The 25,368-nt window shown below is 41.8% G+C and overlaps 1 protein-coding gene across 3 annotated transcripts; it reads left to right on the forward strand.

The window, feature by feature from the left end:
* Window positions 1-23,789, forward strand: ppm1aa (protein phosphatase, Mg2+/Mn2+ dependent, 1Aa). 3 transcript variants are annotated; one of them, XM_008283849.1, is made up of 6 exons: window positions 1-353; window positions 1,277-2,130; window positions 2,232-2,349; window positions 7,315-7,426; window positions 7,534-7,591; window positions 22,011-23,789. In XM_008283849.1, exons 2-6 carry the CDS (start codon window positions 1,294-1,296, stop codon window positions 22,044-22,046), a joined length of 1,161 nt encoding a protein of 386 aa, XP_008282071.1. In that variant the 5' UTR covers window positions 1-353; window positions 1,277-1,293; the 3' UTR covers window positions 22,047-23,789. The 3 variants fall into 3 exon arrangements, with proteins under 3 accessions (XP_008282071.1, XP_008282089.1, XP_008282080.1); XM_008283867.1 differs by lacking the exon at window positions 22,011-23,789 and adding an exon at window positions 11,118-16,292; XM_008283858.1 differs by lacking the exon at window positions 1-353 and adding an exon at window positions 788-808.
* Window positions 23,790-25,368: the final 1,579 nt, after the last annotated feature.

The raw sequence follows: 25,368 nt of genomic DNA on the forward strand, positions 1-25,368 counted from the left end.
CAAGCTGTCAAGCTGTCAAGTGGAGAGGCTGGGGCAGACGTTTCAGCTTCCCCCTGGCTTGGCCGCACAAAGCTCCGGCCCCTTAAATCACAAGAAAATCCGTTAGAATATTCTGAGATAATGTAATGCATCACGGGCGTACGCAAAGAGGGAGCTCCGCATTTACACAATTTATATGCACTGAGTCTTGAGTGACGACTGCTCATTGCTAGCTAACTGGCTAGCTAGCTTAGCTAAACCGCCGCAAACCCCCTTAGTTTCGTCGGTGCACCCTTTCTGGTGTGAACCGCGGCCAGTCGGTCCGTGTCCCTGTCGCATCTTCCGTCGCTGTGAACCGGCATTTTGGTTATTTGGTAAGTCTCAAAATGTTTACTCTTTAGCCCGTAACTGTTGGGCACTTATCTACCCTAGCCGTGTTAGCATGTAGCGGTAGTACATTAGCAAGGCCGAGGGCTGTGCATTAGCTAACCGTGGTTGAGGGAGGCCTGTCAAAGTTAGCTGTGAGGGACAAGGGTCAAGGCCCGCAACTAGGCAAGGCTGTTTGTTTATTTGAGTTGTTGTCTGGACTTGCTACTCAGCTAACTTTTTCTGTAAATTCAACACCTAAGTAGCCTTTACTGAGCTGGTTCGTGGTGTAAACCAGCTTATCACAGCGTTAGTGTTGGACTTGACAGATTTTATGTTTGGTGGTGGTTATCGAGTAACTGGTCAGTCGGTTAGCTAACGTTAGCTTTGCAGGCATGTAACGATGGCTGTAACTCATATTACCCCGACTGGCTTGTGTGGTGGAGTGTTCTGCATTGCGAAGGTCAGAGTGATTTACAGTGTATTAAAATACGATCTAATAACCGAGCTCGTATCGTTACGTTTAATGTTGAACAGCCAGTGGCTCGATGGCGTTTCAATCTGATCCACAGCAGAAGCGGTCCTAATATGTAGCCAAAATGTGTACACAGGTCTCCTATTTTTAGACTCGAGCGGGGCCTGAACTCAGCTCCAAGATGCTAATCTTTTGCCACAAATAGATGGAAGACAAGCTCTCTGTTTTAACCCAAGTGATATAAAAATGATAAGAGTGTAATTCTGTTAAGGCACTAGGCATACATGATTTGTTTTTCATAGAGAATTATTCAGATTTTTTCCAGTGTACATTTGTATATTGGCATGTTTAGAAACTGAGTGTTGCCACAAAGTTTTAAATTTTTGACTGTGATTGAATCAATGAATTTCTGCATTTTTTTTGTCAACAGATTTCTTTATATTTTTTGTGTTACAGATTGTTAGAGGGACACAATGGGTGCATTTCTGGACAAACCAAAGATGGAAAAATACAATTCCCACGGTGAGGGTAACAACCTGAGGTATGGGCTGAGCAGCATGCAGGGTTGGCGGGTTGAGATGGAAGATGCACACACAGCAGTAATTGGTCTGCCTCATGGTCTTGACCCCTGGTCATTCTTTGCTGTTTATGACGGGCATGCCGGCTCTCAGGTGGCCAAGTACTGCTGTGAGCACCTGCTGGAGCACATCACCAGCAACTCAGACTTCCAGAGTGCTCTTCAGGAGGATCCCTCAGTGGATAGCGTGAAGAATGGGATCCGCACAGGATTCTTGCAGATCGATGAACACATGCGAACCATCTCCGAGAAGAAGCATGGTGTCGACCGCAGCGGCTCCACTGCAGTAGGCGTGATGATTTCTCCAAGCCATATCTACTTTATCAACTGTGGCGACTCGCGGGGTCTCCTCAGCCGGGGTGGAGGTGTGCACTTCTTCACACAGGATCACAAACCCAGCAACCCACTGGAGAAGGAGAGAATCCAAAATGCCGGTGGCTCAGTCATGATCCAGCGAGTTAATGGGTCCCTAGCTGTGTCTCGGGCTCTGGGTGACTTCGACTACAAGTGTGTGCATGGAAAAGGCCCGACAGAGCAGCTTGTTTCTCCAGAGCCCGAAGTTTATGCAATAGAGAGATGCGAGGGAGAAGACGAATTCATTATTCTAGCTTGTGATGGCATCTGGGATGTCATGGCCAATGAGGAACTGTGTGACTTTGTGAGGTCACGGCTAGAGGTTACAGATGATCTTGAAAAAGTCAGCAATGAAATTGTTGACACCTGCTTGTACAAGGTACGACATGTCCACACCACCTACAATGACGTGTTGTTACCTGTTTGGAATCACAGTTCAACATTTTGCTTGACTTGTGCTTGTTCATTATTTCTCCACAGGGAAGCCGAGACAATATGAGTGTTGTGTTAATCTGCTTTCCTGGAGCCCCAAAGGTATCTCCAGAAGCAGTGAAACGGGAGACTGAGCTGGACAAATATCTGGAGGGCAGAGTAGAAGGTAGGAGAGTCCATTTTTGTTTAGTTTTTCCATTTTTTTTCACATTTTCTGTTATTATTGCAATAGTAACATCTTGTCTAATGAGAAAACAAAGCTTGCAAATGTTTATATGCCACACCTGTACACACCTGGACACCTAGAGCCTAAGGAAAACATTCAAAACCCTGTTTAAAAGAAAGCAACAGTGGTTTTTCTTTTTTTTTTCATCATTTACATCTGGTCAGACATCAGACAGAATGATAATAATAATAATAGCCTAAAATACAAGCTGAAGTCTGTTGAGGTATGATTGTTAAACATTTACACTCTTCAATGGATCACACAATGTCACAAGGCTTATCGTGAACGCCTGCATATTAACATTAAAACTCAGCAGTCTGTTAAAGGTTTTAAGTATTTATATTCTTTGCATTTTAGAGTGTGACATGTTAAAACACCAAGTGAAAGACGTCACATTCATTCTTTACTGTTTGCGGTGGCGGCATAACACGTTTATTTGCGCTACTCTAATGTATGTCAATAAACGATTATCTAACATTCAGTGTTTGCAACTACAATGTTAAACGTTTGCTCACTTTGTTCAGTTCAGGACTCCAGAATATTTTACACTTATGGCTCCGGTGCCATCGAATCTCTCACATCACATCAGTTAATTTCAATATGCTTTGTTGGCATGAAAATCGTATGTCGCCTGTCACAGTTGATATAATTCAGTGCCAGCTTATGGGGGCATTACATAAAGAAAAACCTTGTACTAGCCTACAAAAACATAACATCTGCTACTGTCAGGTGTGTCTATATTTATGACAGAATCACCAAACTTATTCTGCATAACGAGCAGCCCCTTTAAATGTGTGGCACGGTGCTAGATTCAGGTCATAGACAGCTGGTTGTCAGCAACTAACAGGAAACTTAGGCTTCCATGGGCAAGTTTATCAGGTGTGAATATTTTTTTGTAATATACAATTTATTAAAAGTCGTCTCCTCTTCAGCAGCGTGGTATGCTGTGTGACATTGGCACAGCAACATGTTAAAGTTTTGGGCTTGCCAGCACCAGCCACACCACCGCCTGCATTATTTACACGCTACATCAGTTCTTCTCAGCTCAGCGAACCACTCATGTTGAAGTACATGTTTATTTTCTTTCGCTGCACCTCTTGTTCCACCTGTGTGCCGTGCCTCCCCTGCCCTTGTGGCTTATCGGCTGTAGATACGATACTTGTAGATGTGTTTGGAGCAAAGCGAGACTGGATAGTACATTTGATCATTGGTACCCTCCCACTGCCTGCCGGTAGAATTAACTGACATGTCATTATCCATGTTTTTTGTTTTTTATTAACGCCCATTTAATTGGAAGTAATCCAATGTAGATGTGCAATATGGAGTTAATGACAATAACCAGTATTTATTTGTTTGTTGTGGTTGCTACCAATACGTGAACTGATAACATTAATGTCACAACTTTCCCCGTTCTGTGATACATTTCCAAAATTACACCCCACCATACGGTATATAGCAGTGTTTGTTCTGAAGGTCACGAGTAATGAAAGGTCAGAAGTCATTGTAGCACATTTTTGACACTGTGGTCGCCTACAGGACTCTTTAACAACGTTGACAAGTGTTTCTAGGATGAAATGCTGTTAACCTGTAATATATTTTTGCACAGTTAATAAAAAGTGCTATTAAAAGCACAAAAATAACTTTATTTAGTCCTGCAGGAAGCTTTGGCTGAACAAGATGCATAGAAAGGCCCGTACACGTTGCATTTAAGGCCATGCACATCTAATCAGCCGGCCTGTTTGTCAGTGAGATTATAGGATGGCATCTCATTTTCCAGAACCTTTTTTTGAAAGAAAATCTTTTAGGCAGTGGCAGCTGGTTAATACAGGACGCAGGGCACCGCCCCCCCACTACTAATGGCCAGATTGAAAGTAGTTCTCAAACGTAAAGTTAAATTTGAATTAATTATAATAAAATAATAATAAAAATAATAGTAACCTTCATGTTCTTTTGCTGTATTAACGATGTTTGTATTATTAACAGATTAAATATTCGTCTTTACTGCCTGTTTGCTAATTCTACACTTCCTGGATGCCGGGCGCGGCCACATGAGTGTGTCTGTAGCTCGAAAAGCGTTTTGTGATCATGTGACCTCGGCCCGGGCTCTGATTGGCAGCTGAGACTTTCTCACGGGGCGCAGCTCGGTGCGTCCCGGACCCATCCACTTTGGCTATAAGCCAGTTAATTTTGTCTTTATTTGCTTTTGTCTTCTGGTTGGATATCAAAACTGTCCCTTGACTTTCTTACGACTGCGCTTTCTGAGCCGTCACATGGCCGTCCCCTCCTTGTCTACTAGATCACAGCTACTGTTGTGACGGCTTAATGCATCGGCCTGCTGTCAGTGGAGAAAAGACCGCGTGTAGAATACATGTAACTGGGTTTAACCTCGGACAAATCTGACATTAGAACGGTCTAGTTTATTATTTTTAAAGTCATTTTGGTCACACACCTGTCTGAGCACACCACAGCCACCAAACAGCAGCTACCACAGTCTGCTACATGGTGCGTTCAGGGAGCGTCAGTAAATCGTAGAAAATGTTCAGAAAGTCATATGTTTTACCGTTGACCAGGCGGGAGGTGCAACAAAATGAGAATCTGGAGCCCTGAATAGTATATGTTTTTTACATTATTATTTATGTTGTGTTTTGAGTTTGTACAGATCCTGTAAATATTGGTGAAAGTTTGATGAATGGTTTAATACATTTTCACCAGCCGCCACTGCTTGAAGGGAAATATATTTTTTAGGGTAAGACACCTCAACAGTGAGAGTCTTCATCACGTAAGTCTGAACATCTAGAACTGATGTCTGTGAATCCGACCCTAGCTCATTCTCTTGTCAGTTACTTGAAGCACTGAGAATCATTTTCCCAGACAGTTAGCTTTTTTCATGTCGTCATTTTGAGCTCACTGTGACAGCTGCTTGCTTATTTTCTTTCCTCCTAGTCCCCAAAACACATTTCACAAGCCTTCTGAAGCTCCGGCAGGTTGAACTCTCTTTAACCAAGCAGACTGAAGACACTCGCTAGCGTAGCAACATTACGGCTAAAAACAACCCATGATTCAACACTCCCTGCATCGTCATTCAAAAACAAGATCTGATGTTATAAGTCCTCAAATATAAGCCACTCACGTTTTTTTTTCAGTTAGCTAAAAAATATCATCTTATTTTAAGCTAAGACGGTCTTTACAGACACAGACAGTCCTGTGTCTTTGCTCGCTTGGTTGGTACCCTGTTCCACCAGTTGCCTTCATCATGTGCTGAAGTTGCGCTTTACATCAGACCCAGAGTGTGTTTTTGGATGATCCTGAAGCTCTACGGGGTTTCTAACTATCACAGAACACCATGAACACCTTCATAGCACCTGAACCTAACGACTACATTAACTTAGTGTCTCCCGCTGCTGTGTTCAGACTCCATCCAAGCCATTTTCAATAAAAGATTCGACGCCGGTGTGACACTTACTGTTCTTCCAGTGCTACAATTAAACAGTAAAATATTAACTAATCGTACGTTTTTGTTCCGCCATTTCCACACGCCTTCTCTCTCTGCACACGGATCTCCTGTTCTCTTTGAAAAATGGAAGAAAATCAGATTCTTGCCGTTTGCCGTTTCCCAGTGCTATTTAACCGTCCGCTTTATTTGTACAATGGCGTTAATGACATTGAGCAGCACTTCAGCAGTGACGCAACAACAGTGCAGCTGACCAGCCTTGACCATGTCGGAACCGCATCGCTCGTACTGTAAATATATCATTATGTTTAAGGATGTACAGGCCGCAAAAAGCATCCGAACAATGTGGTGGAAAAAGTTCTAATTAACCATTAACATTTCTGATGCTGTTGCTAAAAGAAATTCATGAAGTCTGACAATGCTGTCATTGTTAGGTTTTATATCTGCACAGCTCTGTCATGGTCACTGTGCCTGGTTTTTATCTGAATAAACGGGGAACGTGTCGGGTGATTTTCATTCATCACAGGCCTCCTGACAGGCACTCGTCACCCTGACACGTTTTCATTTAGGCGCACAGACGGTCACCACCTCGATTTTAGTGTGTTTTACCAGTTCCTGTACACGTAGGGTGGTTTCTTTACACAATATGCACATGATTGTAAGCCCGAATAAAGGTGAATGTAAATGTTTAGTTCTTTTTGATGAGGATAATGTGAGACCTCAAGTTAGCAGAAGGTGGAAATGTGATTATTTTATCTTATACTTAAGTTGCCGCTACAGGGAAAGGGGCTGCTGTGCTGTCCTGACACAGGACGACTTTCCCTTTTTTTAATCCCTGAATTCAGAATGTGAAAGCAAAAGGAGTGTTTGGTGACACTCTTTGCAATAAGGATGTTTTATCATGTGTCAGGGTTTCCCGTAAGTTTATTGTTTACTTGTCATAGTGGGTGACTCAGGCAGCTAAAGGGGGCGAGTGTAACCCTGTTATTCATCTGGAGCTACAGATGTCTATCGGCAGACTCTACAGTTCACACACATATAACCTTATTTTTGTTTTCTAAATAATGCTTCCAAACTTTCAACCTCGCTGGTTTCCAACAGGCAGGGAGAGGGAGGCTGCCTCAGCTTGGTGGCAGGAGGCACCTCTAATATCTCAGACATAAAAGTTACCCTTTGATTAAAAATCTAAATGAGTTTAACCCACCAGGTGCTGACTAGGGAGAGTAGCAACGTTCATTCAACTAATCAAATCCCTTGTAGTGAATGAAAGTGGTCATAAAACCCAACATCCATGCATCAGTCTGAACAGTATAACACTGAACGAACATCCCATAACACATAGACACACACGTTTTTAATATTTTATTTGCACATAATGACGATATAATTTTCAGAAGCACTTCTGTACATCATTCAATCATGCTTAGAAATAATCTTATTTTGTTTTCCAACAGAAATTATCAAGAAGCAGGGAGATGAAGGCGTCCCAGATCTGGTCCACGTTATGCGGACGTTAGCGTCTGAGAGCATCCCTAACCTCCCTCCTGGAGGAGAACTGGCAAGCAAGTAAGTGAGCGTTAAGGTTGCAATCGATGACGCTTTTCTGTGACGCTGGCAGTGCTTGTCGCTTTAATCCATTTCGTTAAAACTTGTGTTTGATATTTTCCTTTCAGACGAAGTGTTATTGAAGCGGTGTACAACAAACTCAACCCTTACCGAAGTGATGACACAGTAAGTATGCGGCTGCTCTTTACGTCCGTGTAGGTCGGCTTCGTTTGGAGTTGGCATGGGTTGATGTGTGACCAGCAAATTTAAACTAAGCTTGTGCATGTCATTAATATGTAGATAGAAGAACAAGAAAATAGACTTTTTCAAAATGCATTCACAAAAAACACATGGATTGACTCTGTAATGACGTAGCGACCGACCCGAGGCGTCACTCTGCCCGTGACATCAGCAGGAATTCACACCGAAAGCATTACTCGATATAATTTTGACAAAAGGCCACAATTTCATTTGTGCAAAAAAAAAGCCTCAATCTCGTTACCACATGAGCTGATTTCGCTAATTAGTTCTCCTTAAATCAAAACAGAAAGGGCTAATGAGTGGAGCTGTGTGATATTTGTGTGGAATCAAAACCACATTGTCCTACACACTGGTTTAAATAGAACATTGCTCATCAGTCCTCCTTTATGCAAACGGACCACAAAGCCGGCGCCCTTGTCCGCTCCGATGTGCTGCTTTTAAAATTTCATCAGATAAGCTCGCCGGGTCGGCCGCGTTCTAATTGTGTACATTATCTCGTCCTTGACAGTAAAAAAAAATTGACGTTTTGTTTCAACATTTCACGTTTGTATAAAGATGGACTTTTTTAAATTACCGCCGCAGATCGAGTTATCTTAGAAATTAGAGTACCTTCACAAAGCTGCCGGCCTCCTTGGCTTGTGCGTATTATGAAGCGCAGCTTCAATACAAAATGGGCTAAATTGAGATTTTTTTTTTTTGCTTTTTTGCCACCGGGCTACACAAAGCTTTTCATGGAGACGGTGAAATTAACTTCTTAGAATTCTTTTGCGGTTGTATTCATGACTAATAGAAATCTTAAACTGTATTTATTACAATAATCATCTTTTTAAGTGAGTCGTTATTGGAGCCACCTTTGGCAGCATTGGGGCTCTCAAGGACGCGTCTGGAGCGGGGTTTTCTTTTTTTTGCACACCTTAAAATTGTGCACGTTTACGGATGAGCTCTGAATCTTAACGGGTGTCTTAAACTGTAATCGGTAACGCTTCAGTGGGGCTGTGTTTGTTCGGTAGTGGCGTCACAGAATACCGTTGTCACGATTAAAAAGGTTTTTAAATCAGCTTAGAAAATAGGTTTGCGCACCAGCTAATTAATTAAACTTTCTTACGGCTCGTTTTTTTTCTTTTTTCAATGAGATTTTGTTCGTCATCTGAATGAGAAGCGATAGTGATGTACTGTTCTAGTGCACTTAGACTGTCAAAGCACTAGTATTTACTAACTGGAGATCAAACTAGCTGTCGACAGTCATTTTTTAAAAATTCCGATTATTACTATTAAGGAAAGCTCACGACAGTTCAGTAAAAGTGACTCGTTTGCGGTTCAATTTCCTGCTGCAAGTCCTGAAAAGTCCACTGTGTGATCTGTAATATGCCTTCGTCAAACTGTGTCCATAGTGTTTGTTTATGTCACTCTTTTCTGAAGCTGAGACGATAATCTGATTTGCTCATCTTTCAAACAACAAGTACACGAAGTGTTTGCACACAGCTCACTGATTGCTGCGAGGTACCGTAAATTCCAGACTATTGAGGCACCTGAATATAAGCCGCACCCACTGACTTTAAAAAGAAAAGTTTTGTTCACATACAGGCCGCACTTGTCTATAACCTGCAGGTGTCCTCATTGTAACGAGATATTTACACAGAAAGATTCTTTTAAACTTTTAATTCAATACGTACCATAGATGCTTTTTTCCAAACAGTGCCTGTAACACGGCTGGTTAGGAAAATAAAAACTACAGCAGCCTACCTGGAAAAGTCATTGATCGCTATCTTCATCTTCCTCCTGCACTAAAACCACTAAAGTCGTCTTCTTCAGCCTCAGAATTACTTCTTCAGTCTCTCTTTCGTTGTCGCTCTCAACGTCACTTTGGTCTCGAGGCAAATTCGTAAAAATCCATAAATTAGTTGTTTAAGCTGCAGCGTTCAAAGCGTGTGGAAAAAGTAGCAGCTTATAGTCCGGACATTACGGTAATCATAGTGCGCATAAACATCAGTCAAGTTTGTGAAACCACTAAAACTTGTAGCCCAGTCGTACGGCGGTGTTACAGAGTGGAGGTGACTTCCTTGCAAATTAAAATTGTTGGAACTTAACACAACATTTTCTGCAAATCTGGGCGTAATAAATCCAAGTCCGCTGCACCAGCACACATGTACAGGTCGTTGTTCACATTCGCTGCACTCTTATTTTTGAACTGGCATATTTTTACTCATGTATTCACTCATATATATATATATATATTAGTACGCAGCATCTTTGGATCAAATCTTGTGTCATGTTTGAAAACTGGAATATTTGTTCAATGCAGTTCATGCAGCGATATTTATTGTGCAGAATGTTCAGTGACTCGCAGATATGGAACTGCTTTCCTTTCTGTTTTAAAATTACGATTCATTCTTAGAATGCTTATAAAACATCAGAATTAAGGCCGAAGCGAATCTGGCAAACTGAAGTCGTTCCTTCTTCTCTTCAATTGGTCACGAAGAAATAAAAAACCCACACAATATATCTGCCCCGGTGCACAGTGCGCGCTGGCCTTATTAGCCTAAATAAATCAAAAGTAAACACTTGCAGACTGACGTGTACCTTCTGATGTTCATATCACTGAAAATACAACCATACCAACGACTGAGTTAGCTGCTGCTGTTAGATGTTTGTTTTTTGGCCGTCTGTGCTAACAAAACGCAGCTATGCCGACAAACTTCTCCCACATGGTGTAAATTAGAGCCGAGGAGACGCTCAGTAAACGTTAAATAAGTCGCAGACTGCAGGTTCTGTGAGTTCAGAGTTGCGAAAAAGTGTTCACAGGTACTGCCAAAGAGAATATCGAGCAACCAGTCGAGCCTAGAAACTAAAATATGTCTGCCCTGTTTAAAACACCTTTTATTTAACAAATGTAAGTTGACTCTGATGTGCAAAATAAATCTCTACTGGGGAGGTTGTTTGGCTGACAGGGCGCTAAAATGATCACATTCACCAGAAACTACTGGTTGTCAATCTCATGGATTTGAGTTTCTTGAAGACGTCTCACCTCTCATCCAAGAGGCTTCATCAGTCCTGACTGACTAGTTGGGCGTTCCACATTAAAAACTCCCAACTAGTCAGTCAGATGAAGCCTCTTGGATGAAACGTCTTCAAGGAACTCAAACAGTTGCTCTGATTAATCTACGAGAACAACCGTGACCTGGATGAGTGAGAATCTTTACAGACATGTTGGTTGCCAGAACTGCTTCAACAAACAGAACATGTGAAGTTGTATTCCACTGTTGTTCTCCACTCCAGAGTTTTATTGACAACAGCATCACAGATGTGTGGGTAAAACACTTCTGTGCACTCTGTCTATGATCTGTGGGTTTGTGTCATACATGCTTAAAACCTGTGCACCTCATTGATGGAGATCTCATGGATGTAGAGCCAGAGTCTGAAGGGTTTTTCCTTCCTCTCCTCTCTTATCAAGGACTCTGCATCCACAGACGACATGTGGTAACACAACCTCCTACCACTAACACAGCATAGAGTTTACAAACCACCATCCTCTCAAGACCCACAGCTGCTCAGCTCAGCAGTCTGTCTCTCCGTCACTCTGAGCTTTTGGTTTCTAAGAAGGGAATTTCATGGGAGGAGGAGGAGGAGAAGGAGGAGAAGGAGGAGGAGGAGGAGGAAGAGGAGTTGCATGCACACAAACCTGGAATAGTGCAGCACCAATTCACTCTGGAGTTCAGGATCCCCACCGTCTTGTCTCCCCTTTATGTTCACCCACCTTAATATTCTCCTCTAAAGTAATCCATAACAAGTGAGTCCACAAGGTTTTCTTTCTTTTTTGTTAAATAATCGGCTTAAGTAGTAAGATTTTTTTTTTCCTTGATTTATTTTTTTTGTTTTTGCTGTAATTAATTTGATTCACATTTCCTTGTGTGTGTTTGTATATTTCTGTTTTTGTGAAGTGCAATTGTCCTGTACAAACAGCCTGTATTTAATGCAGCTTGATTTTAAGTTAAAAAATGAAAGAAATGGAAAAAGAGAACCTTTTATGCACTATCTGCCTTTTCCTGCTCTTCTGGAATTCTAACAAATGTCTATTCAGTGAATATTACCGCTTGTCCTCCAGGCACAATGTCTCTGCGCTTTTACTTTACTTCTTCTTCTTTCTTTCTTTTTTTTTTTTCTTCAGTTAGTCTATGCTCCTTTAAGAAACGGGTAAATTGTATAGTTGACAGCACAGTAAGCTCTCTATATCAAAACCATTTAAATCCTAATTATTATTTTTTCCCCTCTGCTTTTTTTTTTTTTTTTTTTTTAATTGTATTTTACTTTTGTAAGTGGTTTTCTGTACATGCTCAAATAATACTGGCAAGGTGTTTCTCAATCATTTTGAAAGTATGAAGTGGTAAAATAATCTTTTTTTCTTTTTTTTTTTCCTCATTTTTGCAAAGATCTCTGGTGATGAGTCCCATGATAACATGTTAGTCTGTGCTAATAGATACTTGCAAGCGTGCGTGGGTGCTTGTGTGTATGTATGTGCGCACGTGCGTTAGTGGAAAGGCAGATCTGTTTGTGCAACTCTTAATTTCAATTTGACGGTTCAGACGACAAAACCAGGCGACGGGAATCGCTTTCCCCCCTCATGCTCACCCATCGTAGCCAGTGTTTCCATATCGACCCAACTTAGGCTCTCACTACTTTCTAATTTGGATAACAAGAGTTTACACGTCGTTACTCATATTTGAACAACTTCAAGCTATATTTCAAAAACTTGACTGTAACCTGAGATGACACAAGTAGTCTGATTTACCAGAGGTGTGCGGTGGTTCGCAGCTAGTCAGGCGTTCACTAGCTTATTTAAATACACATTTCTAAGCGTACATCTACACCAGTGACCACTGTGGGTGCCATATGATTTTATTTTTTAATCTCATTTTTCAGCTTTATGACAGCCTATGCCAAGTTTTGTTTTTTTCCTTTTTCACGAGATTCATTTTTTTGTATGTGGTACAGATAGATTTTAACTTTAACATCTGATAATTTGACTGACAGTTGAAGCACTGAGTATTTTAGACAGAATCACACATCAGCAGGCCAAAAATAGACGAGAAAAAATGTAAAAAAAACTGTCGGCTCATGAACTCACAAGGCTATTTTTTTTTTTTCACATGGTCTTTATTTGGACATTTACAACAAGAACAAATCCGCTGAGTTCTCATGGTTGTATAGCACCTTTCTATTCCCATCAGGGTTGCTCTGCTTCACACCCCCACGGCTCCACATGCCACAGCACAATGCAGTTTGCTGCTACAGTGTATGATCTGTGGGTTCACTTTGCTTTTTTTTTTTTTTTTCCTCCTTAACGTCCCCTCTGAGAACGTAGTCACTGACTAAACCTGTATTTAACACACGCAGTAGAGATATTTCTTGAAGAGAAATGGTTTTATTTCAGATTTATTTTCTGCCATTTTTTTTTTTTTGTCTTGCATTGTTGGAAATTTATGTATGTATATATTTTTGACTTAAATTTTCAAGGAATAAATCATTTGGCTTGAGCTAGTTTTTTTGCCATTGACAAAAATGTGATTCTGGTTTGTCTTGAGATGGGTAGTTCTGTTGTTGTGTTGTGGCAAACAAAGGTCTCCCTGTGATTAGTCACTGTTGTGATCAGCGGTGAAGAATTGAACGGCTCCCTTTATTATAAACTTCTTGACTCATCAGAATGACAATCCTAACGGTGTCGCCACGTTCAGCTCTGTGGTGCTTAGCTAGTTATTAAATCTTAATCCAGATTAGCTGCTTTCTAACACGCTTTTGTGGCACAAAAATGCCAAAGACGCCAAAGTCTGCACCGTAATAAGTCACAGTTTCAAAAAGAACGAGCTGTAACACTGCAGAACATAAAATGTCAGGCTGTTGGGGAACAACTCTGAGGATGTTTTTGTTCCATTAGTTGGCTTTTAAAGGTACTCTGTGGAGTTTTGACATCGGTGATGTTGTGGAGAAATGTTTTGATGAGCTGGATTTCGTTCTGCAGGCGCACTCACACGAGGACGGACATGCAGGACAAACGCATGGGGGGCGTGAAATGTTGTTCCCCCGACTGCAGGGGGCAGTAATGTATATATATCAACAGGTGGTGTCATGGTAACGTGGCATTAAGAAGCATGTAAGAAATGAGAATTGAAAGCGCTGATTCCAAAACAAACAGAAAGAGCCCGTGAGAGTGTTCTGGAAAAGTTTGGTCGGCCTTAAAGCAAAATGCTGATAACTGTTGAATGTAACCTGACTGTGTTCACGGTGGAGACTCCAGCGGGTACCTTTAACCAGCCATCTACAGAAAAAACACAAATAAGTGGGAGCTGACTCACGTTTACCAACATGTCAAATAGGATGTTTGTGTTCTGCATGAAAATGTGGCTCCACGTTAATCTTCCTTTCCATAAAAAAGCAACAGAAACAAACAGCTGAGCAGTACTAATGTCTTTAAACTCACATCTTTTTGGTTTAAGATTAAAATACTGTATTTCCACCGTAATGCTTGTATACCTACTGTACTCACATCATGTAAAACGCTCGGTTTATTTAGCGTGTTTGAGGGGAAAAGTGTATTTGAAAATGCTTTTTATTTAGCTAAGCAGTTTATATTTAATCTGTCAGCTATTTATTTTCCTCTGCGTAGCTTCTGTTTGTTAAGTAAGTGCACTAAATGTCTCTTATCTAACGTTTGTCAGCACCCAGCTGCTTGTTGCAAACCTGGTAGGTATTAATGACTCTGAAAGGAACATTTCATGCCTTTTTTTTTTTTTCCTTCAAGCTTAATGAGGAACAAACATTTTTTTTGTGTGTTGAGGAAGTCGATGACCGCGTAGCCCCCCGGCCCGTCCTGCGTTTTGTCTTTTCAAATTTAGAATCTGTGATGCGGCCCTTAGATAGCGCTGGTTGATCTCCCATTTCTACAATAGACTCATAAGACTTGTAGAAATGATTTTTATTTAAAATATTAAAATTAGCTGGAATGTTAGCGGATACTGACGGTGGCTTGTTTGTTTTAATCCTGTAAAATGTCTCATCGCTCCCCCGAAACTGAACAAACGATTATCCCAAATATATATTATGTTTGTTTAAATTTTTTTTCATTAACTGAAATACCTCATAACCTTTATAGGAAGTGTTTTTTTGTCTTTTGTTAAGCGGTTCACTCTAACGACAGGATGTTTTCTGATGTTTCCTCCCTAGAACCTACTATTTTAACACTGATCTATTTGAATGGGACGTGGTGACGCTCGTGTACAGTGTTTGACTGAATTGTGCTGATGTTAAACGGATCGAGTAACGACTTAAGAAGCTACTGCAAACGACAGCTTGTTTTAGGAACTAGAAACACTATCGGCCTTGTCCTCACCCCTCCCACCCAAACGAACGCTCACCTGTGTAACTTCACCCACTCGTCCACTCGTGTGATGCTCACTTAGCTCAAATCTATAATTGTATTGAGAGTTCAGGGTTTTAGAAATGTGAGATGTGTGAGAAAATAAGTGTGACTAAATGACGATAGTCATATGCACTGATCATCTGTATAATCAGCTTTTTTTTTTTTTTTTTCCTTTCAGAAAATTGTTATTGTAGAGAAGAAAAAAACAAAAAGATTATAAAGCTATTTACAGAGTTACCTTTGGTTGCCTGGAATCCATCCTGTATATTCTTGTATGGAGGACTACCTGGCAGAAGTTAAAGAGATTTTAAATGCTTGCGCCCTCTTGTACATATCGATGTACCTCAGTTGTGGCGTTTACTGTGTGACCCTTAGTAGTGCTGGTTGGTTCGTCCCCTTACAGGGCGGCCGGAGCCTCACTTCGCTGACCTTTTTCAGCTCATAAATAAGCTCACCGATTTGCCTTACCCAATCTCATCTTGCCCCCCTCCGCCCCGCCGCCCCCCAAATACTCGTTCAACAAAACACTATGAGGCGTAATGCTGCTGACATTACATCCTGACAGATTCAGAAACCTTTGTCCATTCTAAGGTACTTAAGCTATCAACAAAGTGACTTTGTCCTGGTTATCACAAGGTACAACTTTTCAACCATGGCTGGTTTGTATTCTGTTTTGTTTTCCATGTTACCGTATTGAATCTCGGTCTTGAAAGCTTATTTAATTTCCACTGCAGATGATGTCATACTTTTAACAAATGCAAGTGTTTTAACATGGTAACCTCGTAAGCATTCGAAATGTGCATACATACATTCATGTCTGCTCTATTTATGATTACATTCAAGAATAGCTTTAGAGTGCTGTAGTTAAGTATTGTCAATGTTGATTCAAATGCTTCTCAGAGGCCTCTGTGAGTGATTTTACAAAGTTCAATAACTGTATATTTTGTATTATGTTCTAGCTCCAAAGGAATGGCAGAAAAAAGAAAAAAAAAAGAAATGTTTAAAAAAGCTTTGTTCCCTGAACTAAATTGTACTATTTGTGTTGTCGATTGAACAAATTGCATTCCTTGCTTGTGAATAGATGCATTTTTCTCCCTGCTCCTTAAATTTTCTCCCCTTCTTTCCCTCCTTTCTTTCATTTTTTAGCCTTTGAAGTTTGAATAAAATTTCTAGTTTGCAGAATGTATTACTAAATAAATGGGTTGTCATCTTGTACCTCTCATTTCATCACTTTTTATCTGTGGGGGCCTGTTGTTTAAGTGAAACTTTCTGTGACTGACAGCCAAAATTATGTAACCGAAAAGTGTGGTAAAGGTGCTGCGAAATCAAAGATTGACTGGAAGATCAAGAACAACGCGTCAGAAAACGACGAGTTAGATAATGTGTGTTGGGATATGAACTTGCTTTGCATCATCCCGCCACTCGAAGGAAGCAAAAGAAAAAGAGGCAGAACTTTATATGAGTTAAAAACAAAAGATCTTTGTCATTGTGCTCCATCCTGATGGTAATAGTACCACAGATACCTCCACGACCTTGTGGCCTCTTCAAACATCGACTTATTTTTCAGGAAAGTCTTCAGCTGAGCTCAAATGTAATGCATCGTCATGTTAGCTGCTCGGCCTCGGCGGGTAACTTAACGCTTCGGTTTGTGTTTGATAATTAACAAGCTCCTTTCACCGCTGCATGGTTTGAGCCCCACGAGCTCCCCGAAGCACGAGGGTGTTGCTGACCGCTTCCAGTGTCAGAGTTGCGTTTGCTGTCGGTATGTGGCGAGAGCTGAGCTGAGAGCACGGGCGAGGGCAGTCCACGGCCACCGGGATTGAGAACCGTGGGAGGGATTACTGTAAATGTCAACATAATGTCATGAGCTGTGCTCGAAGGTCAAATGTTCAAATGGTGCTCAGTGGCGAGCAGTTAATAGATCAGGTACAATTTGGATTGTTGTGGCTCCTGCGATGAATCCACGAGTTATTTTTAGATCGTGATTTAATTTTCAAACTTCTTTTTTCCAGAGTGGTTGCGAGTCTGTTAGAAGATAGTTTCTATAGTTCTGTCCATAGATTTCTTTCCGGACTCGATGTCCGGCTGATCGATGCAATGACAGCGACCCAATAAGGCCGCCAGCTAGCCAGAGGGGGGCAGTGTTAATGGCTAAGACCGATCAGAAACACCAGCAGAAGCCGTGGAAAACAACTCGCTGCAAGTTAATTGATAAACAGCTAGTGCTCATTTATTCAGAGGATGTCGATGGCGGCTCTTAGTTTTATTAAAATACCATCATTCGGTGCTTGACTTTTAAACCGTTGAGTCATAATGTCAGAACCGAGCAGCAAAGTAATTTATAATCCGAGTGTTCGCTGTTGTGCTCACTGTGGGTTAGGGCTGAAATTCATTCTTTTTTTTCTTGCTTTTGTGTTTTTGTTTTGTGAGGTTGAGCTAGCGTCGTGTTAGATTTGATATAAGAAAAATAAAAACACGAGGAAAAGAGTCCCAACTCGTAGCTAAAGCACGCCTGCTTTTTAACGTGCACAGCCCTCTTTAAGCCATTTGCACATTAGGGCTGCACAAAATGTGACTCATTAGATCTCGGGCCACCTGTGCACCCATAATGATTCATGCTGCCCTTGTATTCCTCCACATCAAAAAGAAAAAAAAAAAATTATAAAAAGCTCGCGTCGGCAGAGGCCATCATCAAATGGAGCTGGCTCGTCATCTGCCTGCCATTGTTGAGCGCATGTCATGCTCTGCTTCTCATGGCGGAAAAACCCATTTGAGCTTGACTAATGCAGCCATGCAGACGCAGCAGTAAGAGGTGGGGGTGGTAGGGCACACTGCATACTCTGTGTGGATGGTCTCCGCTCTGAGGTCACTGAGCTCCACATTTGTTAATTTGCTCCAGAGTGAACTAGGAGCCTGATTTTTTTATTTTTTTTCCTCCGGGTTGCTCAGTAAAGATGATTTTGATTATGCAAGCAAGAGAAGAGACGCCTTTGATTGCTGTTTTGTGGACGAGATCGTGATAAAAAAAATCCCGGCAACAATTACCGCCTCAGCTTCTTCTTCTTCTTCTTCTTCTTCTTCTCCCCCACCCGCCATGCTTTCCGTCTCCATTTCCTCTTTCTGTGAGTGCTCTTGTTGCCCGAGGTCAGTTTGTCACAGAGAACACAAGCTTTTCTCACTTGGACGCAGCGATTCAATGATTGGTGTGTACAAACAATCATATCAAGCAGAGATGACATGTACCCACCTCCCCGTCCTCCTCCCTCACGGCCTCCCCCTCTCTCCTGCAGACATGGAAGATGTCCTTCCTGCTCTCTCGGCTCCCGTCTCTCGCTCACACTCGGTGGGAGAGAGTGTCCCCTGCATGAGATGGGTTACACAAGCTGCTGCCCTGGGAATCCCGGTCCAGCTCATTATCCTGAACCCCTGAGACACAGCTCATTGTAAATTAGGACATCAAATGATGCAGGCTCGTTAAAGAGCCACAGATACACTCATTAGCATCAGCACCTTTCCTCGTTAGAGCCCGCATCGGCGTTCGCTCCCACCGCCGTGTTATGTCCTGTCATTCCTCCACACTGACTGGAAGATTTAGGATTAATGTCAGGTCTAGCCAGCGGGTCGGCGCTGTTGTGGTTCAGATACGGGACTGATTGATCAGTGGTGGCGGGGAGCTGTGGAATTTGTTGACAGCTGCCCACTATCCTCACCGCTCTTATCCATATTTCATTGTGTGGAAGGGGAGGAAAAAAAACCTGTCTCAGAATAACTCTTGTCTGGCAAGTGGCTGACTAGTTGTTTGTCACAGCTACAGGGGACTGACGGTGCGACCGAAACAGCTTTCAATACGAGATCACAGTCTCGCAGCCGATGCCCAGTTGGGGGATTTGTCAATGTTTTCGCTGATTCTAGGTCTTTATTAAACTTGCATTATGTTGCCTTATGTTTCACGGACAACTAAACGTCATCACAGAGGCTTTAAGGGACGCCTGACCACTGTGGCCACTGTTGGTGCTGGTTTCTTTGTGGGTCTTTACTCAGTTCTGTATCGATTCACACAGGGATGCACACGTCCAGCTTCCAAAGTGCAGCAGTGAAGACAAACACTGTTTGCGTTCAACACATTTACTAACCATGATGGGAACATGCTTTGGTGAGTAAGTGGTTTAAATAAAACTCCTTTGATTGTGATTATGAGTACCTCTCCGCTGACATTTGATCCATGTTGGGTGGTTCTGGAGCTCGCTTTGGAGGAAACTCTCTAAAATAGTGATGTGATCAGATTTATCGCTGCGAACTGGGGGGATGGAGTTTGAAAAATGTTGGTATTTGCCATTTGGGAAAAATAGTAGGAGCTTCATTTTTCAGATTTTTCCTCCACGAAGGCCTCCAAGTTAGGATATCTTGCCACACTTTTTTTCCCCCTTATAATCTTTTTTTTTTGCCCCAACCTTTTGGAAGTGCAACACTACATCAGTGGAGGAACCTCATTAATGCTACCAACTGATATTATCCATGTGCTGCTCTTTATTTAGTTATTTATGCCCCAACTGGTGGATCATCGGGTGCAAAATTACTGTTTGTAAAGGAGGAAGTCTCAAAATGCTCGACAACATATGACAAACGATCTAACAGCAGAAGTGAGTCGACCCCTTAGTGATATCATCTACATGTCAATCCATTAAAAATATTATCACCTGATAGTTACTGCATTAGGTTGAACTGTAGGAATTTGCTCTCTTGTAAAATTAAAAATTAACTCTTTTGATTCACCATATTAAAAAATCTAGCCCCTAAAGTAGGAACTCCTTCATCCCCTTTCCTCTGTGAATAGGATCTAGAAGCTGTTCTGGCCTTAGAGTCAGAGGGGTTGTGTTCGTTTCCCTTTTGCTTTAAAATTCCCCAAAAGTGTTCTGTTGGACTCACATCAGGCGATACACTTGGCCGGGTCACAGTTTTTACCATTCTTTGCTTTGGATCATGCTGGAATATTCCTCGTCCGCCAGGCGTCTGCAGACCAGGAGTCGTCTCGTCAGATAGTGTTTAGATGCATCCACAGGTTTTCATGGTGGGGTCTCACATTTTGGTAAACCTCTTATCATCTCACTCCCACCTCTGTGCTTCACTGTCGGGACTATGCATTCACTCCTGAACAGGTTCACAACAAAATCTGAGCTGAACAAATGTATGTTGGTCTCATCTTATCAAGGGATGTCCTCCTAATATTCATCAGGCTTTTTTTCATGTTATTTACCAAAATCTAATCTTGCAGGTTTAATGCCGAGCAGCAAGCACAATTTTTATTCTTCATTCATAGAGGCTGACGATATGCACCGTCCTTCTCACTCTGAGCCGTTACAGAGACTCCAGTTTCTGGTCATCATTGCTCTGCCAAGTCTGACGCACTTCATTTTTCCAAAGATATAAAGTAGTGTCCTGTCAGTGGCATCATCTCAGGAGAACGCCACTGTTCCGTACCTCATGATTACTGTGTTTTCACTGACTTTAGCTGGTCACCGATCTTCCTGGATTCTTTTTCTGGATTTGAGATATTAAAATTCCTCTCAGGCTTTTCTGACACGTGGATCCATAATGCAGACATGCAGATATAAATACAACTAGTGATGCACGATATTAAACTTTCTGGCCGATATTAAGATTTCTGATATCGCTGATAACCGATATTACCGATGTCGATATTAAATTTTTGTTCACACCGAAAAATGAATATAAGTGCGGGAACGTGAAAACTATTCAGAAGAAGCCCAAAGACCACATAGTCTACTTAATTGCGTAACAAACATATTTAAGTCGAGGACCATTTAAGTAAAAACATCTGTGAAATAGCAGCAACATCAAATGTAAAGACAAAGGCGATGATGTTAGACAATCATCGACTAAATTTGTTCATCGGTATCGGCCGATATATGGGAAAAAACACTGATATCGGCCGATACCGATGTGGTTGCCGATATATCGTGCATCCCTGTACACAAACTGAGAAAGTTGGTGGTCATTTTATAACAGGCTGACTGGAAATAGTTTAGTTTCAGTGTTTTCTAACCTGCCTGTAAAAGCTCATTACATTCTGCTTTCCTACCTGAGGCCCTTTATTTTGAACGTAGTCCTTCTCAAGTCTTTATTTTAATCGTACATAAGAGAAGAAGCTCTGGTGGTCAACTCAGGAAAAAAATGACGATGTGTAACGTTGCACTGGTGTATGCTCACTTCTGTTGTAATATACAGATCCTGGCTGAAAGACTTTGTGGTGTTTACTACTGAGTACAGCCTCATAAGTGATCATTGATGTCTTAACAAAACCGTGAAGAATTCCGAGCTCGCCGTTGGGTACATGAAAACGATTTAATTTGACATAGGTTAAATATCCAATTATCTATGTTTTCTTTGGCGGTGCCTCTGAATGGTTGGGCGCCGCTAAAGGTGTGCAGTATTTGTTCAATACCTTCGTTGCTGTCTTCTGTCAATCCATACCAGTAATTTTCTACATTACTCCATTTGTCTAAGACCAACTATTGGTCTTTATTGTGAAAATATATCAATATGGCTCACAGCAGATTGATTTTCTTTTTGTACCTGTGCAACGCTTTCTCCTCTCCGGCATGCTCTCTTGTCTGTCAGTGGGATGGAATTGTTCGCGACTGGCTGTGGGGGTCTTGTCATCGTGCCGTCTCAGTGGGTCCTCCACCATTAATGGTGCTTTAAAAAAAAAAAAAAAAGTCATAACGTCACAAGGTTTTGGTCTCTTTTCTTCCCCGTGCTGATCTGTCTTTCTCATCTCCTCTGCATGCCGTCTGACCTCTAGTAGCATGCAGCCAATGGGTGATTGAGTCATTCCTCCTGCATGCCGTCACTTCATCTGTATCTATAAGCTTCACCTCATCTTCATCTTCCTGCTCTTCTCCTTCCCTCCAGGACCCAGACATCCTCTTCTTCCGTGGTTTCAGCTAAAACAAGAATAATCAGACGATGCCATGCCACGTGTCTGTCCGTCACCTTTGTCTTTTCTTTGTTTTCTTTTGTTTAACGTGTCCACATACGCCCGACTAGCCATTCAGCATTTCACTTTCATGTGCTCGTTTTAAGCTGAACTTATCTGTCATGGCATCACATCATTCCACTCCCTGACTTAAAGGTGGAGTATGCGACTATAACCCAGCGCACTTGTTGTTAAACGTGGTGGACGTCTCCTCACACCGTCCATTCTGTGTGTGCAGACGCCACCTTCACGCACTTATTTAAATGCTGTGTAAAATTAGACAGAAATGGAAATTGGACATGCTGATTTCTTTGGAAGAAGGATGAAGACATCGATCACAGGCTCAGCATCTTGTCATCAAAGAGCCTGAACCGGAAAGTTTCTTTTTCAAATTCTTACAACATTAATTTGTAAAATTAGGAAAATTGGAAAAGCCGAGCAGACATTAGAGCTATTAAAAATTATGTCGTTAAATGTGCTGCAGAGATGAGAGAGGACGGCGCCGAGGCCTAAGGCTCAGATGGAGGCAGCTGAGCAGCACGAACCTGTGAAATTCATTTCACAGGTTTAAAGGAAATTACAGACGACAGCATCATGATCATCACCAGGTAGAATGAGGCAAACGACACCTGCAGTGGCTTGATGCCGTCCTCTTTCTTTGCTAGAAAGCATTTCAACACGTCAGCTTCTGTGCAATAGTTGAGAGAAGCAGCATTCTTATCATGTCGAGTAATCCAGGAGCGGTTTGTGATGTTTCAGGTGGTGTCTTTATATGATATAGGCTCCAAAACCACCTCTCGTTTTCTCAAAGGTATCTACCAGTTGGGCTCTTGAAGTATTTGCATATATGTTTCCTGCTAAAGGCTTCATTTATATTTTTAGTGCTTTTTGCAAGTTTTCTTTGCGATCTGATTGGTTTAGTCAGGAACAAGGATTGTGCTTTTACCTTTGCACCATACATGAGATCAAGCCAACAAGTACAGCAGCCATATCTGCTGTGAGCTGCAGAGTTCATTCTTCCAGCTGGACCACTGCTGTAAACCATTGTTTCCTCCTCACACTGCGTCTAACCTCCGTGTGAAGGACGTGTCATCGTGTTAAATGTGAACCGGCGTTAAGCAAGGCTTTACACTCACTTTTTTTTTTCCAAGCCCTCCATCCGTGCTGCCACTATACTTGACTCAAGAGGAAACAAGTGGGTTGTGCTTCTCAGATTTTCTTGGTCCATCACACAGTTCGATTGTGCTTTTGTAACGTACGGACCTCCCCACACGACTCTTAATCTAACAGTCTGTGGGGAACTACGGTGCTGAGCTAAGTTGCTGGTTTTGAGGCTGAATCTTTCCACATGTATGACCATCGATCATTTAACCAACTCAGCCTGCGGATCAGCGCTTAAGGCCCAAACTGAACGTTGAACTGTTCACTGTACTGTCCACGCCCCGAGGGGCTGATGGGAACCACCCTCGTGTCTAACTCGCTGCTCTGTGTGAAACTTGTGTCCATGAATAAAACCTTCAACTGTCACTCCATTGTGCGCTGTGCTATGTGAAAGCCATTCTAAGCATTCACGGCTATATGTTTTAGGCCAGCAGCAAATTATTATCACTGTATTTCGTGACATCCAAGCGGTCAAGTGTCTTCGGTCTCCTGCTATTGTCCCCCGCCGAGTCTCTTTTCTGACCTCACATAAATAAAATCTTTCTTATCAGGTGCATTTCAATTTCTTACACTAAATTAAGCAGAGTGCAGGAATGGAAAAGGTCAGGACCCGAGCTGCCTGGCTACGACACTTGAGTGTTCTGAATGGATGCATGTGTATGATTTCATTGTGCGGCGGCACTGAATGAATAATACGCGACACAAAATGTCAGCCTTCAAGATTTGTTTCTGCATATCAATGAGCCAAGTTGTCCACTAATTCGTTAAAGTCCCCTCTGACTCCATACGCTGATATACTGTATGTTATATATTATACCACCGCTTTAACAACTCATAGCAGTTACGCCTGCACAGATGCCCAAATCCCAAACTGTCACCTAATTGGTCAAGTTTTTAAAAAAACAAATAACCCAGATGAACACGGATCACTTTATACTCCAATGTTTTGAGCGCACAATGAAAAATTGTAAACGTAGATAAAGTTTCTTTGGTGAGATCAGGCTCTAAGGCAAGTCTTTGACACCAGCGAATGGAAAAAAAAAAAAAAATCACTTCATTTGTTGAGCTTAATTGCCTTCACAGAGTTAGACGAGAACAAAAGCGACGCCATGCTCTGAATATGAAACTGCTGAATAACCCAGAACTATTTCAGTCAACATAGTTTTGTTTATCGCGCGGCTGCATCTGTATCTGTGTGTGTGTTTTTCTGAATAGTAAGGTCGTAGCATAGTTGTATTATTGTACGGCGCGCACTTTTCAGCCTTGCAGTGACAATATCATGTAATTGGAATTGGCAACGGCGTCACGCGGGGAAGGATTTCATAGCTTGATATTCATCGAGGTGAAAACTTATCTCCACTTTTGCCGCCTTTTAATAAGCGTGGCGTCTTCACATTTATACCCTCGCGCACAAAGACATTCAGGTTTGACATTGTAGGAGAAGAATGGCGGTTGGATTTTATGCTTTCGGACAAACAAGACGCTGAGAATAACTTTCTTTAAGTATCTAAAATTCCCTTCAGAATAAAGAACAAGCTGATATGCTTCTGTAGCCGCAGAGGAATCTTTGGTTCTTTTGTCAGAGGCAGTCCTCCACGTTTATGTATTTTTTTGTGCATCTATTGCTGTTAGGAAAATATATAAATTTTACATCTCTTAAAGAAATGCCTCCGGAGACATAGCTGAAATGTAGGAATTTGGATGCAGAAATGCACTTTGAAAACATGACTTCCTGGTTGGTTCCTCTACATTCTCAGTATAATAAAACTGCATGCCATTCAGCCGGCGTTGGCAAGAAATTCAGCACCATTCAGCCACCAGCCACAAAGCACAAACAGCCCTTTTTCCCTCCGCAGCAGCAGTCATTAAGGCATCTTATGACTTTCCTGCCCAAACTGGGAATTATTTTCTGTTCGTCAATGACGATTACTCTAATTTGGCCTCACGTCTCTTTGCTGGTTTTGTGAAAAGGGTTTCCCTATTCACCCCTACCCGTGTGAGGAAGCTACTATTTTGGGCCCGTGCGGTCGTATAAAGACGCATGTTATCGCCCCGTCTGAGCCTCACACACAAACACAATTCATCAACAGGTGTGGGAGGAAATATAGTTTTTTCTTTCCTCTGTGCAGAAGG

The sequence above is a fragment of the Stegastes partitus genome, unplaced genomic scaffold (assembly GCF_000690725.1).
Source record: "Stegastes partitus isolate 25-593 unplaced genomic scaffold, Stegastes_partitus-1.0.2 Scaffold8, whole genome shotgun sequence".
Lineage (NCBI taxonomy): Eukaryota > Metazoa > Chordata > Actinopteri > Pomacentridae > Stegastes > Stegastes partitus.